General features: G+C 39.7%; 1 protein-coding gene across 1 annotated transcript in view; it reads left to right on the plus strand.

Annotated features, from left to right (window-relative positions):
• Positions 1-8,752: 8,752 nt before the first annotated feature.
• LOC306852416 (protoheme IX farnesyltransferase, mitochondrial-like) overlaps positions 8,753-17,273 on the plus strand; it is a 43,929-nt gene continuing 35,408 nt past the window's right edge. The window contains exons 1-4 of the mRNA XM_079389205.1: positions 8,753-8,887; positions 9,696-9,838; positions 10,154-10,430; positions 11,102-11,226. Of these exons, the coding sequence (XP_079245331.1) occupies positions 8,830-8,887; positions 9,696-9,838; positions 10,154-10,430; positions 11,102-11,226 (603 nt within the window). The 5' untranslated portion in view covers positions 8,753-8,829. The remainder of the gene's footprint in view (positions 8,888-9,695; positions 9,839-10,153; positions 10,431-11,101; positions 11,227-17,273) is intronic.

Here is a 17,273-nt window from a genome sequence, read left to right on the forward strand (position 1 = left end):
ATAATGGCTCGCTGTAGCCAAGTCTTTATAGACGCATTGACTCCAGAGTCTTTTCTAGATAGATGAAATCTGGTCCACAGCATTTTTCATTCTTCAAAGAGACTGTAGCAACACCAGCTTTAGTCCTCTAGTAATGAACACCAGGGAGTAACCATGCTGCCACACTGATGTCCATTATAGTTGAAGAGAGAGATAGTTAGCACATGGGAGAAACGGAAAGGGAGAGTGAGAAGGCAACAGTGAGCCATAAAGGCTGATTTCAGCCACCTGTGCTCTTGTGCTCAGCTCATTCTTTCTGTGTGACATGCTGTGCACAGATAATTTCGCTTATGCAAATGTTTTTTGTTAAAAGAAAATTATTGGGCATGCTTCAGAGAAATGAGCTGAAGAACAAAACGAAGGAGAAAAGAATGTAGAGAAGTTTAAATGAGAAAAAGTTGGATGAATTATTAAAGTATTTTGCATATCCACCTTTTCCCCATTATGCTGAACCAATGGCCTGGTAATTAAAGTCATGCACTGATGGGATTGGTGCGTTCTGTGCCACCGTGCTCCTTCATTGCACTCTGTCATTTTGGCACGCTTGAGACAGGAAGGGGGTTGTGAAAGGAGACTGGAAAAATGAGCATAGGTCTAACGAAATCAAGGGCAGTAAATAATGTAGACCACCAACGTTGGTGGGTTTCTTGATAAATGGGAATTGTTCTACTCTTGGTTCAGGTAGAACCTTGTCTGTGATGACTATTTAGGCATTTCAGGCAATTGTTTTTTTATCTTTGGAAAGTTGATATTACAGGATAGAGGGGTGTTGGTATAAGCTTTATATAGTGGCCAAACCAGCCACTGTGTAGCCCCATCCCTACTAAAATCTCATTGGTCCAAAATCTCCCTCCATTCTGCATAAAATATGTTCTGATTGGTTGTGATTTTTCCATGGAGAACATGCTCCTTGATGAAGATCGTTTGTTGGTCCTAGAGCAACACTATCCATAATCCTAAGCAAAAAAATCTGAAAAGGTGATCAATAAAAATATATTTCAAGCCCTCAACTCTAAAATCTGATTGATTGGATTGTTATTCTAAGTTAAACACGTACTGCATGGTTAAATGATGTTATTTCAAGCTAGTGTCATTATAAAAGGTTCCAGTTAAACATGTAGGCCATAACAAGAGATGTTCAGATAGCCAGAAAGGTCTATTTAATATGCCTGCAAACCATCAGTTTAAGACACCACATCTTTAATGTATCACAGCTGCTGGGAATCAGTCCTCACACACGACAGACAGTGACCTTGGTGTCTCATTAGTACGTTCGTTTAGTGTGTGCGATGATTAACAGTCCTGCTGGGGCCCTCCTGTCCATTGTGTTCTTACAAACACCAGAGACAGTGAGATGAACTATCCCAATGTGACACTAGCACACCTGCAAATATTAAAATAATTCACACAAAAATGACAATTCTGCCATTATTCACAAAACCTTCATGCCATTCCAAACCTGTATGATTTTATTTCTTCTTTGGAACACAAAAAGTCAGATTTCGTGAAGTAAATTTCGGCCTGTTCATCATACAAAGCTATCAAATGACTTCAGAAGACTTGGAATATAGAGTACACGTCATTTGAACTACTTTTATGATACTTTTATGGTGCTTTTTGTCATTTTGGAGCTTGACAGTCTCAGTTCTTATTCACTTTCATTATGTTGAAAAAAGGATGTTATTCACACATCTGTGCTTTTGTGTTCCACAGAATATGAGTTTGGAACAACATGAGGGTGAGTAAAAGATGACAGAAATGTAATATACTGAATATATCTCTTAGAGCTTTGATTTGGCCCATCATGCCATATCGCAAAATACATGCCAAAAACATGCCATTGGAGCATATCTTCATTTCTAAATTTATTTTTGTGTCTTATATTCTCTACATTTCAATGCACAGACAGAACAAAAGTGAATTTGATTTTACATATTTTGTATATTTTTTCAAACTTTTCATAGAGAAAAGTTTTCTGCACCTCTGCTCTTGCATTGTATTTTCAGACCAAAGATGTCATGTTAGTGACTTTGGAAAGACCATATTATTCACCACATGACTTGTGCTGGTTTCCATCTGGCACACAGACCTGAAACATCTGCTTGTTTTTTGATATTGAAATTCTTAAGTGAAAAAGGCTGCACAACATCTACAAAATCGAGTTAAATTTCACATCCCAAATCAATATGAAGTACTTCAGATGCCCGACTGTGGAAGATATACAGTTACGGAGATGAAAACAGATGTCTCCGTCAGCCAGACTGAGATAAGGATTTGTTTCTTGTCTGTTTTTATTGATAGGAAATTAAAAAATTGCCTTTTGTTTTTAAAACAGCAATAAATGTCAAAGAGCTTTGGAGTTGCGTTTGAGTGCTTTTCAATGTGCTTACCATCCCTGTAACTTCATTCATGACTAGTAGCATATTTTTTCCTATTTTTTATATCTCTACTATTTTTTCTGTTTCCATTCACGTGTCTGTCACTCTGTGTGTCCTAGGCTCAACAACAGGTCATTTCCCAGGACGAGGCACAGGAGGAAGCCGCTTTCCTGTAACATAAACAGGATTATTTTAAATCAAATTTCACAGTTTTCTGAAGCAGAGCTGCAAGAAAGCGTGCTCAGTGCTTTGAAAGGCAGCTCTGCTTCAAAAGGGAGGGAGAACGAAAGCGATATTGAAAAGAGTAAGAGGGAGAAATGTACTTTTATCTCCGCACAGGAATATGGTGCGGCCCATTTTGCAAATTGACTTCGAAGGCCGCAGTTCTGCAGTATTTCTGCAGCCATCCGCCCCTCACTTTGAGAAATATACAGCTGAAGTCCGGTTCTGCAAGGATGCTTTGTGATTTACGATGTAGAGGGATGGGTTCCCATCTGGGACTTCAGCCACTGCTGGACAGGAGATTTACGGGTACAATGACACCACTGATTACTTTCGGACGCCGAGGAGAAATGGACAGTTTGTTTTTCCGTCTTTAAAACCTGGACTGAGCACAGGCCTAGATTTGAGTCTCTGTCCCTGAGCAGCGGCACCAGGGTTCACTTATGGACACACACAGGCTAACTTGGACTAACCCAAGTTGATAAATAACATACGCAGACTGATGGGAAACCCATACTGTATCTCCATCGACGAGAAATGCAGAGACATTGTCATCACCCCAGAAACCACACTTGCTCTAGGAGCCGTTCGACTCCATCCCTCTCGTTTTGACAAATTTGTGAGTCTTCCTGTGTGTTCTGAGGAGGCCAAACCGTGGACATCCAGAGTTCAGCCAAACCCAATACAGTCTGAAAACAAATGCTAGGGTTCGACTGACCTCATGTTGGACTAAATAGCTTGATAGCTTTGTAAATATGGCTTCCGGCAAATGAATTCCCTTCTTTTTCATTTACCAACAACACGAGCCCCAAATCCATCAAGAAACGCAAAATGAAAGACAACGCTGCCTAACACTCTAACTCAGTCAATAAATCAGACAGAAACAATAAGTGGAAACTATAAATGCGGACTGGATTGAAGTCATTTTTCTTCACGCTGAAATTCTCAAGACATTTTCAATTTCATGCACGGCACAGAAACCATACTAAAGACATTTGTGTAATATAAGCAGGGAGGAACTCTTTTGATGATCGCGACAGGTCTGCGTTCCACCCAGCCCTATGCAAACAATGTGTCTGCCTGTCTGTCTGCCTGCCATGCGTCCTCAAAGGGACATGAAGTGTCTCATATACATTTGACACAAAGAACGGGTTATGTGACATAAACCAGATGGACTCTTCAGTAGGACCCGACATCGTGGTTTCTCAAAGACCGCAGACTTGCTTGATCGCTCCACCCAGGGCCTGCTTGCTGGCAACTCACTTTCATTCGTCTTCTCACAAGTTTGGGTGAAAAGCTTTTGGGAAGCTTTGTAAGATTGATGATCCATGGCCAATTACTGGCTTAGGCCTTGAGTCTCACAAAGACAGCATGAGCTCGGACGTAAACACATGGGACAAAGACGTAGAGGTTGGGAATACCTGTGGCTCCACAATATGTAAGTGTTTCCCTAAAAATATGTCTGGAATGTTCATCACTCTTAAATAAAATCAAAGTATAGAAAAACGTTAAATGTGAACAATATTTTGATGTGAGAGTAAGTGAAGGTTTCAATATCTATACCAATCAAGCCAATTTCACTCATTTCACACAATGTTTCAAAGAAATGAATATCTTTATTATATTTTAGCCTTTAAAAAACTTATGAACAGTGTGTGTCCTTTTTTATGGATCTTAAAAGTTTTGGGTTCCATTGACATTTGAAATAAATAAATACATCACAAATACTTTGTTTTGCACAAAAAAAAATAAATAAATAATCTATACAAATTTGGATTGACATGAAGGTGAGTAAATCATGGCAAATGTCATTTTTAGATGAACTATCCCTTTAACGCTCCCTCGTTTTATCTATAGATGAGACTTCAAGACTATCTCTTAAAATAATCTCATTTCAGCTTGATCCTGGTATTTCTGGATGGTGCCATCCCGAGTGAAGAAAGGAGGGGCCGGCGCATCTGACGCCCCATGGTTGACGAGCACCAGGGCGCCAGGCGAAAGCTTGTTAGACAAACTCTGACAACAAGACGCTGCCCTTGAAAATCAATTATAAACACAGGAGCTTCCCTGCATCTGTTTCTGCTTGCAGTTTTGTGGGGCTGTCTGTCTTGGATTTCGGTTTTATCCTCCCTCTCTTTGGGCAGCTTCCACGGCGGTTCAAACGGCCATCCCTGAAGGATTAGTGCAAGTTTTTGAACCCACAGGGACAGAGTGTGTAAATCATGAATGGGTGAGCAAGAGTGATGACAAGTCATGGCACCCGCTGCTTATTGGGATGAGCAGTTTATGGGAGCAGTTGGGGTATTTTTCATTGCATCTGCTTTGCCCGGCCTCTTGTTCCTAACAAGTAAACAATCATAAAAAATGACTTTGACTGGTTAAAAAGGGGTGCAGACAAGTTTGCGCAGAGAAGTTATGGGTTCCCACTCTTTAAGGGTCCTCCAATGGCCCTTTAGGGCTCGGCTTACACTACCTAGGGCCCGGGGTTACTCACATTTGTTTTAACATGCCACCATTCCATTGCACCAACAAATACCAAGTCCTGTGCTGATTTACAAAAAAGAGTGAGTTAGTTAAAATCTACATAATTGAAATTTTAAAGTAACCCAGGAAGGGTCTACCTAATTTCTATCTACAGTAATTGTTCACAAATCTTTCAAACCTGACTTTTTTCTCTCATAATTGCTTTTTTATATCTCAAAATTGTGACTTTTTCTCAGAATTGCGAGTTTATATCTCACAATTTTGACTTTATAATATGCAATTGCGAATTGTTAAATCAGAATTGTGCAATATAAACGGGCAATTCTGAGAACATATCAGTCCCCACCCCACTCAAAATTGGACTTTATAACTCACAATACGTTAGTTTATATCCCACAATTCTGAAAAAAAGTCAGAATTGTGTTATACAGTAAAGTCGCAATTGCGAGAATAAAGTCAGAATTGTAAATTTTAATCTCGCAATTCTGACTTCATTCTCACAATTGCGACTTTACTGTATACCGCAATTCTTGAAGTATAAACTGTCTTGTATATAGTCAAGAAGTCTTGAAGTCTCATCTTGCGAGATTAAAAGTCAGAATTGTGACTTTTAATCTCGCAATTCTGACTTTATTTCACACAATTTTGTTTATATCACGCAATTATGAGAAACGAGTCACAATTGCGAGATTATATCTGCCAATTCTGACTTCATTTCTCAGAATTGTGAGTTTATATCTCTCAATTCTGACTTTATAACTCACAAGTTTATATCTCACAGTTAAAAAGTTAGAATTGTAAGATGAATTGTTGATGCTGGAGTATTGTTATTGGTATTCTAAATGGTGCTGTGCATTAGCAAATACTTGTAGGCATATAGATTTGCTCCAGCATAAACAAATCGCTTTATAAATAAAATCTTGAACACTATTTTACATCATATCGAATATATCTTCCATCATTGCGTGACTCAACAGACATCCTTCAGTATATTTCAGTCACAATCCCTTTGTTCAAGTGTCTTCTTTGTCTCTCCTTGCCCTGAAAGAATGCTTTACAGTCTATCTCAAGATGCTACATTCTGACATGATGAAGACCACCACAGTGCATGAGACCTCTGTCTGTGTGCTCTGAAAAGCACCGTGTGTTAAGCAGATCCACCCAATCAGGCTGCATTGTTCTGAAGCCCTCCAGGCCATCTGCCTCTCAGGTTGGTCAAAGCTGAAAACCTTGTGCTGAGCAGGATGTGGAGGCATGTCTAGCTTTATGACCTCCCTATATCTTTAGTCTTTACCCTATGGAGCATCTAATTAAATTATCACACACCCATATGACAATAGTCATTGTAGGTGTCTATTCTGAAGGCTGAGGGCAGCACTTAGAAGAAGTCTAGAAGAACAAAGAGTGTGAGCATTCTTGATTGGCATCTTTTGTTACAAATGGCACTTGAGGACACGGTGAGAACCATTACCACATGTTTAATTCACAGTCAACTCGAGTTGAATGTATAAAGTGAATAATATCAGTTTTTACATAAATTCTGCAGTCTCTTCTTATAAACGATGAAAATTTCTCGCTGATAATTGCAAGTGTCCAATCAGATTTGTCACTATGGACATCTGTTATAATAAACAATTTCCTGATCTTATTTTCTCATCCTCATTTTTCCATTCAACGCATTGTCAATAAGCACGCAAATTATGTTATTCATGGGGAATCAGATTACATGAATTGCTCCAAATCGTGGAGCAAAACAACAATGAATCTGACTGAATGACACTGATTTTTTTGTATTTCATCAAGAAAGGTCAAACAACTTTAGCACAGAGATACTTATCTGATATTTTTGAATAGTTGTATTATTATTAATTTCATTTAAAATAAAAAAAAGCCTGAAAAGCTTTTTTTTCATTTAATTACAGGCTATTATGAAGTAATATCTTACTACAGTGACTTATTTTAATTATGTAAGACCAGTCCTGACTTTTTTTTTTTACTAGCTTTTTTTTTTATTATTATTTGATCAATGTTATATTTAATATATAATAAAAAATATAATATATTATTGTTATTACATATTTATTGATTTAAACGTTTTTGTTAAACAACCATAAAATCACCAGGACATTTTGTCTGTTATGATTTACTTGGTAGCCAATCCACAGTGAAATCTAATTATTCCCAAATTAACATCAAATTGTTTCTTACTGGGTATGATTGTGTCATATTTTGCAACTTTTTAGGGCACTAGTTTAAACATAGTAGGTCAAGATATGTATTGTGTTGTATGTACACACATGCACAACATTATGTGGTTACAATTAAAAAAACAGTACATGTACACATAAATCAGATGCACTATTGTAAAGTGCTGCAGGCTCATTTACTCTTTTCTTGTAGTGTGATTTCAAGTCAGACAAAACCTATCAGCACAATAGCATGTACCTCGAATCTAACCACTCTCAGAAAAGTTCACAGGGTCAAAGCTGCAATCCCATCTTGTTGCAAAACTCCTGTCTGTGGGAGCTGAATAGAGCTCATGATCTGTGGCTGTTAGAACGTACCGCTGGGCATTGCTGACATTCATCAGAGCTGCATCTGGATAGGGGGGGTGAGATTAGATCATGTAATCTGCTAGGAGAGGATGGGAGGGCAGGCCAGGAAGCGGCTGTAATGAATGAGATGAATCAAGGAAGTGGGTTTGGATGGCGGGTTTCAACCATCAGGCCTTTAACTGGAGGAAGATATTCAAGATCAGGGATGGGCAACTTCGGTCCTGGAGGGCCACTGTCCTACAGAGTTTAGCTCCAACCCTAATCAAGCACACCTGCTTGTAGCTTTCTAGTGATCTTGAAGACCTTGATTAGCTGGTTTAGGTGTGTTTGATTAGGGTTGGAGCTAAACACTGTAGGACAGTGGCCCTCCAGGACCGAAGTTGCCCATCCCTGTTCAAGATCATCAAGAAATGTCTGAGTGTATTTACTGATAAAATGGAAATTGATCTTATTAGGAGATCTTTAACAGACAATATGAACAGTATTTCTGTTGCTCTTACAAAACAGGCTGAATAATCATACGGGGTTATCAGATGTTGCAAACTACTGTATCGGTTTTAGGAAATTACAAATCACATACAAGACATGCAATAAGATAGAAGACCATTGCAGCTCTTGGTAGCCCATCCATAATATATTATTGTATTTTTAGATTTTAATAACCATATAGGCCTATACATACATTTGTACATAAAGTATTATTTCCTTACTTTTCAAGTTATTTGAGACACATACAGTAGTCTTGACTAAAATAAAGCTTTTGAACATGTTCATCGTTACTTAACAATAATATACTAATAAAAGATTACAATAAGAATATTAAATCAGAAAAGGCCACAGCTGCTGGCAAATAACTAATAATTTTCACACCGTTGTTGTTCACACGGCTAACATATATTTATTATTTTTAAAGCAGTCAATTATATCTTTCACTTCATTAGGTTTATTTTTTTATTATTAATAACACTTAAGATAGTATTGCCACAGTACTTGTAATTCAATGCTCACACTGTACTTTACTTCGCGCGCGTGCACGTGCCTTCCAGCAGGACACACGTGACAGGAAACACTTTGTTAGACAGCGAGGTCAAGATGGCGCGCTGCAGCATGTGAAGGAGACTCAGCGGCAGCCGGTCGTTCGCTTGAGGAACATGTACAAAACACCATGTAGTAGACTGACGGGAGTCTGGAAATGCCTTCCACGCGATGGTATTAATAACTATATCATGTTAATGAGGCATATGTGAGCTTACGTTCGTTCCCATGTGGTATTTTGGCATTTTGCTAACCGGTTAGCCTAGCCGCTGAAGCGCTACTGCAGCAGCATGACCTTAAAATAACATCACAGTTTACATGACATGATCCTATTTTAAAAGAAATCCCCGTTGCTACATGCACTGACGTAAATATAGAAGTATTTTCTGCTCTGCTTTGTACATATTGCTTGATACAAATCATTTGAGTTACATTGCCCATTGTATAATCATGTATATACAGTCTTATGTGTGCATATCTATCTATCTATCTATGAGACTGTCCGGCAAATATTGTTTATATTATAAAAACTGCTGTATTGTGTCCTCGTGAGTGTTGCAGGTGTCAGTTTTGATATGATGCCATGTGTTATTTGGCTTGACTTCACTGTGAAGTTGTCAGATATCTAGTAAATTGAGTGGAGTTGACATAGTGATACACTCCAACAACCATTGAATTGATAAATAATTTCTTTATGCAATTGTTATTTCTAATAGGAAAGTTGTGTACATGGTCTGACTCCAAAACTTAATAAATTTTTCTCACTTTAAAAAATTACTCCAAACTTTGTTGCTGTACACAAATATAAAGGTAAAAGGGCAGGTATGAACATTTTTATATATATATATATATATATATATATATATATTGTTTTCTGTTTTTCTTATCTGAATTAATATTTCTCATTGTGTTTTTGTTGTTGCTGTTGACGGCATTAATTAAAATAAAGATCAATATTAATTAATGTCTTGTCTTGTTGAAGGTTTGGTTGGTGTCAGTGTGCAGCAGAAGCTCATTGCAAATGTGGCTAGGAGTCATATGAGTGCCAGGAGTCTGATTCAGCTCTGCAGGAAGAATCAAGCAGAATGGATCACGTTCCAGCATCTCTGCTTTCTGAAGAGACAGGTATAGGATGTGAGGTGCTGCCTTTGTGAATGCATAACCAGTAATACACTGACCGAGGCAATCCAGCTCTAAAATGATCTATTTATAGACATTATTGATATTACTAATTATTATTTAGCATTTTTTGAGACAGCTCTCTTATAATACTTTTGCAGGGGAATACTATTTCTATGTAATATTATTTTAATCAATTATTCCTTAAATTATTACAAATTACATTATGCATATTCAAATGACCTGTATCTTCCTATTGTAACAGAATTAACTGATTAAATTGAAATCCATCAAATGTCATAGCCATATTTCTTCCCTCAGTATGTGAAGAGCAGCAGCGGTCTCTGCCAGAGAGCGAGACTCAAGCAGGAGCATGTTGCCTCTGTGCTGGAAGATCGAGATGATTCTCTGGTCAGTCAGGTTCAGCAGATCCCAGCCTTAAAGCCTGAACCAGGTACTGTGGTGCCGCCATGTGACCCGGTTGAACCAGAAGCGGCTAGGACAGCCCGCTTGGAGGCCCGGCAATGGAAGGAGTTAAAGGTCGAATACAGTGATTTACCAGGGATTTACGGACGGCTCTCCAAACTTAAATTAACAGGTATGATATGTTTTAAGTATTTTGTATATGAAAGTCATATTGCATAATTGAGCAATATGTAGTTACTTATGCAGTAATCAAAGCTAAACTGCTGATCATGAAGTTCATGGAAAGTTAAATGTGATGCTTAATCTAAAAAAGCACTGCCTAATGATTAAGTTTAATTGCTTTCTTATGGTTAGTCATGCTATCAGTTTAAAAAATAGTCTTTTTTGCACATTAAGTACTTTTAAATTTTCTTTAGCTTTTTCTGAAAGAATAATATTGTATGTGATAAGCATTCCACTTATTTGTTCTGCATAATTAACTTGCATAATATGCTGGAAGTTATACTTCTGACAAATTTTAGCTGATGTCTAATAGCCTAATGATATCTAGCTAACATTCTTCTGACTCTTCTTAGATTGAGTTTTAATAGGTAATTTCGTGGATGAGTAACACTCTTCTTTTTTGTTGTTGAATTGATACAATGGAGTTTTAACATCTTGTAAAAATGTATTTAATATGAAATTCTACCATTTTTTTTATCTCATCACTTTTACTTATTTGTTAATTATTTCATTATTAGTTCATTATCATTAGTTCATTATCATTTTTGCAGAAACTGCAGTTCCCATTTTAACTAAATCAATAAGCTACTTGGTAACCTTGCTCTTTCTTTTTGTCCATAGCTCTTGTGGTTACAACGGCAGCTGCTGGCTATGCCATGGCTCCAGTGCCCTTTGACCCCGTCACTTTTTTGATGGCTTTAGTGGGAACGGGTCTCTCTTCCTGTACAGCCAATTCCATCAATCAGGTCAGTCACACCATGCACATTCATAAAATAACTGCATACTCAGTAGAACGTGACTGGACCAAACACATCATATGAAGCCAAGTGACCTGACATCCAGCTGGAACAAACTAGCAAGTGTTAGACCACTTCATTGCCCACACATGTGTGTATGTGTATATTAAAAGCTGTACATGTCTGATGTTGTGTACCTTTAGATCTTTGTGTAGATGTAGTTTTCTTTTGTATTGCAGAATTAATTTTAGGATAATCATTTTCCTGCTTCAGGATGATAAAGCACATTTTACCTCCAAATTCTTATTACTTTAAGGTTTCTGTTACTGTCTCACTTATTTTTTAATGATGATTATTTATAGCGTTATTTTTTATTTTTTTGCACCCTCAGATTTCAGATTTTCAAACAGTTGTATCTCGGCCAAATAGTGTCCTATCCTTACAAACCATACATCAATGAAAGCTTATTTATTCAGCTTTCAGATTTTTGAAAAATTGACCCTTATGACTGGTTTTGTGTTCCAGGGTCACAAATATGCTTTATCATTCTGAAAATGTGCTGCCTCTAATAGTCTAATTCTGAAAATGGATCAGTAATTTCTGAAATCAGTCTACTGAATTTTATGGAATTATTGGCAATTATACACATTTATTTATTTATTTTTGTAGTCTAGATATTTCACTAGCAATGACCTTTACTTTCACACTAATAAAAATGTACTTGCATTGTAGCTTTTACTGTGGTTTATTATTCATGATTGCAAAAGTAGACATCTGACATCTAAAAAATGTGATGACCAGAGTTTGGCTTGCTGTGTTGATGCAAGCCCAGGGCAGACCACACAAATCCAGTTGTAGATGGTTAGAAATGTATTACCCGCTAGTTTTGGTACTTAACCTCGACTCTGCACAAGCATTCCAGTCAGAGTAATTGCCTACTTGGCGGTCTGTTGATTTTTTCTATTGTTTTGCTTGTGTACAGCTAGATGGATGAAGTCTCATTGCAGCGTTGGCTTGACTTCAGTGAGTCCTGCAATGCCCAGCAGAGTTTCATTGTGTGTTACACAAACACGGGACACAAGCACTCGATATGGGCTCTCACAGTGCACTTTGTCGTTAGTTTAGAGAGAAAGAAAAAAAATCAGCACTTAAGTGAGCCAATTGGTAGAGTCTTTTACATTCCACTCCTGCTGTGTATCTAAAAAATACATTAGGCCAGATTAGCTGTGCCGCTCTGATGTTTTTCAGATGAAAGCATTTGCCAGGCTAGAATGAGAAGAAACAGAGAACGAGAGGCACGCGTTGCATACGCTCTGTTTTGCTCTATCCGTAATCAGCTTTCTGCTCCAAGCGGAGTATGTTCTGTAATGCTCTTCGTGACTCAAGAGTATTAGCCAAATTGAAGACTGTTACATCAACTCATTTTAACGCTTGTGGCTTCTTGACCAATACCCAGGCGTGGCCTGTAATTTGTTGAAGGTCACAGTGACACCACTGGGCCGAGCCCCATTGGCTGAGTTCACCTGATGACCTGTTTTTAACAAAAGATTCGTACACTTGGGACTTTTTCCTTTTTAGTGACGTCTCTGTAGTGCACTTACTCATTGCATTGTTCTCTCTGCCCGACCTTATTGTGTCACATGCTGGTGGCCTTTCTTACCTGAAGCTTAGATGGTGCAGAAACGAATAAGCAAATATTTGCTTCTCAGATTGGGCATAAATGCCTTCAACGATTCAGATTACCTCATAGGCCATTTCAGGATTGATTGCTAACCTTTTTCTCTGATATTCCTACATGGCATAGGTGTGTGTTTGGTTTACATGTTTCTGACTAGATTTTATCCACTGCTACCTGATTTATTTGATCATAAGTACAATAAAGTATTGGTTGTGCTGTCATTAGTGCTGTCAAACGTTTAATCGCAGTTTATCACATAAAAAAAAAAAAAATTGTTTACATTATATATGTATGTGTACTAAAGTTCAAGTTCAAGTTGAGCTTTATTGTCATTCCGCTACATGTGGGGACATGCAGTGGAACGAAATGTCGTGTCTCGCAGGACCACGGTGCTACATAAATACAGACATACAACAATGAAGTAAGAAAAAACACTATAAACCTATACACTACTAACAGATTTAACTATAAGTATACTATAATAAGTATTTACCCTATACAAACTAAAAGAATAAAGATAAAAAATACAACTATACGAATGCTTCACATAAATATTATCCTATACAAACTAAAAAATAGAAGACAAAAAATACAAACTGTACATGTGCAAAGAGAGACATTTGAGTCAGCAGCTGGTTGGGGAACAGTGCAGGATGATTTGTAGTGCAAGAGCATGTAAACATAACATACATATATTGCTGAGTTTTTTGTGAGATTGTGCACACGCAGCAGTGTGTGTAAGTGTCCATAGTGCACCTAGTGTAAAGTGTGAGTGTCCATAGTGCACATAGTGTAAAGTGTAAGTGTCCATAGTGCACATAGTGTAAAGTGTGAGTGTCCATAGTGTAAAGTGTCCATAGTGCACATAGAGGAGAGTGTCCATAGTGTAAAGAAAAATAAGAATAAAATAAATAAAAAAATATATAAAGGTTCCATACAGTTTTTCTTTGGTGTGGTAAGGTTTGGGGTGGGGGGTGGTCCATGTTCAGGAGGTAGGGGTTTGCATGAGGTTTCAGAGGGGGGCGGGGTGGTTTGAGTTCAGGGCTCTCACAGCCTGGGGGAAAAAGCTGTTGAGCAGTCTGGCGGAGCGGGCTCTGATGCTCCGGTACCGTCTTCCTGATGGTAGGAGCTGGAAGAGACTGTGGGAGGGATGGGTGGAGTCCTTCACGATGCTGTTGGTTTTGCTGGAGCATCGTGTAAGGAAGATGTCCAGGATGGAGGGGAGAGGGGCACCGATGATCTTTGCAGCTGTGTTCACTGTCCGCTGGAGGGTCTTGCGGTCAGCAGCACTGCAGTTCCCGTACCAGACAGTGATGCAGCTGGTCAGCACACTCTCAATGGTGCCTCTGTAGAATGTGGTGAGGATAGGTGGAGGGAGACTTGCTCTTTTCAGCCGGCGGAGAAAGTGTAGGCGCTGTTGTGCCTTTTTGGAGAGTGACATGGTGTTGGTGGTCCAGGTGAGATCCTCTGTGATGTGCACCCCCAGGAATTTAGTGCTGCTGACTCTCTCCACAGTCGAGCTGTCGATGGTCAGTGGGGGGTGGTCAACGGAGTTTCTCCTGAAGTCCATCACAACCTCCTTTGTCTTCTCCACATTGAGGGACAGGTTGTTTGTGCCACACCATTCAGCCAGCTGTGCCACTTCCTCTCTGTAGTGCGTTTCATCGTTGTTGCTGATGAGACCTACGACTGTTGTGTCATCAGCAAACTTGATGATGTGGTTGGAGCTGAACTTGGCAGTGCAGTCGTGGGTCAGCAGTGTGAAGAGCAGCGGGCTGAGCACACAGCCTTGTGGGGCACCTGTGCTCAGTGTTGTAGTGCTCGAGGTGTTGTTGCCGACACGGACTGACTGAGGTCTTCCAGTTAGAAAGTCCAGGATCCAGTTACAGAGGGAATTGTTAAGGCCCAGCAGGTTTAGCTTATTTATGAGCTGTTGTGGGATTATTGTGTTGAATGCCGAGCTGAAGTCAATGAACAGCATTCTAACATAGGAGTCTTTATTTTCTAGGTGGGTAAGAGCCAGGTGGAGGGTGGAGGAAATTGCATCGTCCGTAGAGCGGTTTGGACGGTATGCAAACTGGAGCGGGTCAAGTGTGTTGGGGAGGCTGGTTTTGATGTTATGCATGACTAGCTTCTCAAAGCACTTCATCATGATTGGAGTCAGTGCTATGGGACGGTAGTCATTGAGACAGGACACAGGTGATTTCTTTGGTACCGGTATGATTGTTGTGGATTTGAAACACGTGGGGACGACTGCCTGACTCAGCGAGGTGTTGAAGATATCTGTTAGGACATCTGTCAGCTGTGCAGCACAGTCTCTCAGAACACGGCCAGGTATGTTGTCAGGACCCGCAGCCTTGCGTGGGTTAATCCTAGATAGGGTCTTCCTTACGTCGGCTGGGGACAGACAGAGCGCCCGGTCGTTGGGAGGTGTGGGCAGTTTTTGTGCAGGTGTGTCATTCTGCATTTCAAACCGTGAATAAAAGTGGTTGAGTGCATCGGGGAGGGATGTGTCCTCATCACAGGCCTGTGGCGGGGGCTTGTAGTCAGTGATGGTCTGAATGGCTTGCCACAGGCTCCGTGTGTCTCTGCTGTCTGTGAAGTGGTTGTTGATTTTTTGGGCATATGACCGTTTTGCTTTTTTGATGCCACAGGACAGGTTGGCTCTTGCTGTTTTGAGGGCTGCTTTATCTCCTGATCTGAATGCTTCATCTCTGGTCTTTAGCAGCCCACGAACCTCTGCTGTCATCCATGGCTTCTGGTTTGCACGTGTGGTGATGGTTTTGGTGACTGTCACATCATCAGTGCACTTTTTGATGTAAGCAGTCACAGTTTCAGTGTACTCATTCAGGTCTGTGTGGTTGTTGTAGGTGGCTGCCTCTTTAAACATATTCCAGTCTGTGTCCTGGAAGCAGTCCTGCAGTGCTGAGGTGGCATTGTCTGGCCATACTGTGATCTGCTTTTCAACCGGTTTGGTGAGTTTGAGAAGTGGTCTATATGCTGGGATTAGCATAACAGTGATGTGGTCGGAGTACCCGAGGTGGGGGCGGGGTTCAGCCTTGTAAGAGTCCTTAACTGTTGTGTAAACAAAGTCCAGTGTGTTGTTTCCCCTTGTTGCAAAGTTCACATGTTGGTAGAACTTTGGCAAAACTGTCTTTAAGTTTGCGTGGTTGAAGTCACCGGCTATGATGAAAAAGCCGTCGGGGTTATTTGTTTGTTGTTCACTGATGGCGCTATACAGTTCACGAAGCGCGTCCTTAGCGTTTGCACACGGGGGGATGTAAACCGCAACGATAACAATGGCCGTGAACTCCCGCGGCAGATAGAACGGTCGACACTTCACAACCATAAACTCCACCAGCGATGAACAGTGTTTTGATAATACCGCAGCATTGTTACACCAGTCTTTGTTGATATAAACACATAAGCCACCTCCGCGTGTTTTACCAGACAGTGATGAATCTCTGTCCGCTCGGAAGTTGGAAAGCCCGTGCAGTTGAATGGCGGAGTCCGGGATGTTGTCGTTTAGCCATGTTTCGGTGAAAACAAACACGCAACAGTCCCTTGCCTCATGCTGTGTAGATCGACTGAGTTGAATTAAGTCCAGTTTGTTTTCCAGAGAGCGGACGTTTGAGAGCATGAGTGTTGGAAGAGCTGGTCTTGAGGGGTTAGCTCTTAGCCTAGCTCGTATACCTCCGCGCTTACCGCGTTTCCGTCCTCTCTCACACCGCTTGCGACGCTGCCTTGTGCGGGTAGCGTCAGTAGGCGAGGCCGCGGTCTCGAGGTCCGGCTCCAGCAGTAAACAGAGGCCTCGTAGCTTCTCAGTAGCCGCCGGCGAGAGTTGGTGTACGTAAGCGTTGCTGATATCCAAAAGACTTTGGCGATCATAGATGAATTCTGGGGTGATTTCCTTAAGAGTTAGCGGTAAACTGACACTATTTGGAGACGAACAGACGACATTAAACGACATAAAAGCACCGTCTTTGGGACCCGGAGCAGCCGCAGCGATCGATCGCGCCGCCATCTTCCTTCTTATTGGAAAGTAATAAGTCTTTCTTTAGTCTTTAGTCTTTCTTTCTAGTAGTAATTTACTTAGAAAGAAAGACTAAAGTAAATGTATGCACATATAAATATACACAAATACAGTATATAATTTGAAAATATTTGTTTATATAAATAGATTTAATATATAAACACAACACATTTTTCTTAAATATATCCATGCATGTGTTTGTATTTGTATTTAAAATATTTTATATTATTTATATTATTTTATATTTAATTATACACAGTATATAATATATATTATGTAAACAAAAACTTTTATTATGGATGTGATTAATTTTAACCATTTGACTGCACGAATTGAAATATTATT

Source organism: Barbus barbus (assembly GCF_936440315.1).
Source record: "Barbus barbus genome assembly, chromosome: 32".
Lineage (NCBI taxonomy): Eukaryota > Metazoa > Chordata > Actinopteri > Cypriniformes > Cyprinidae > Barbus > Barbus barbus.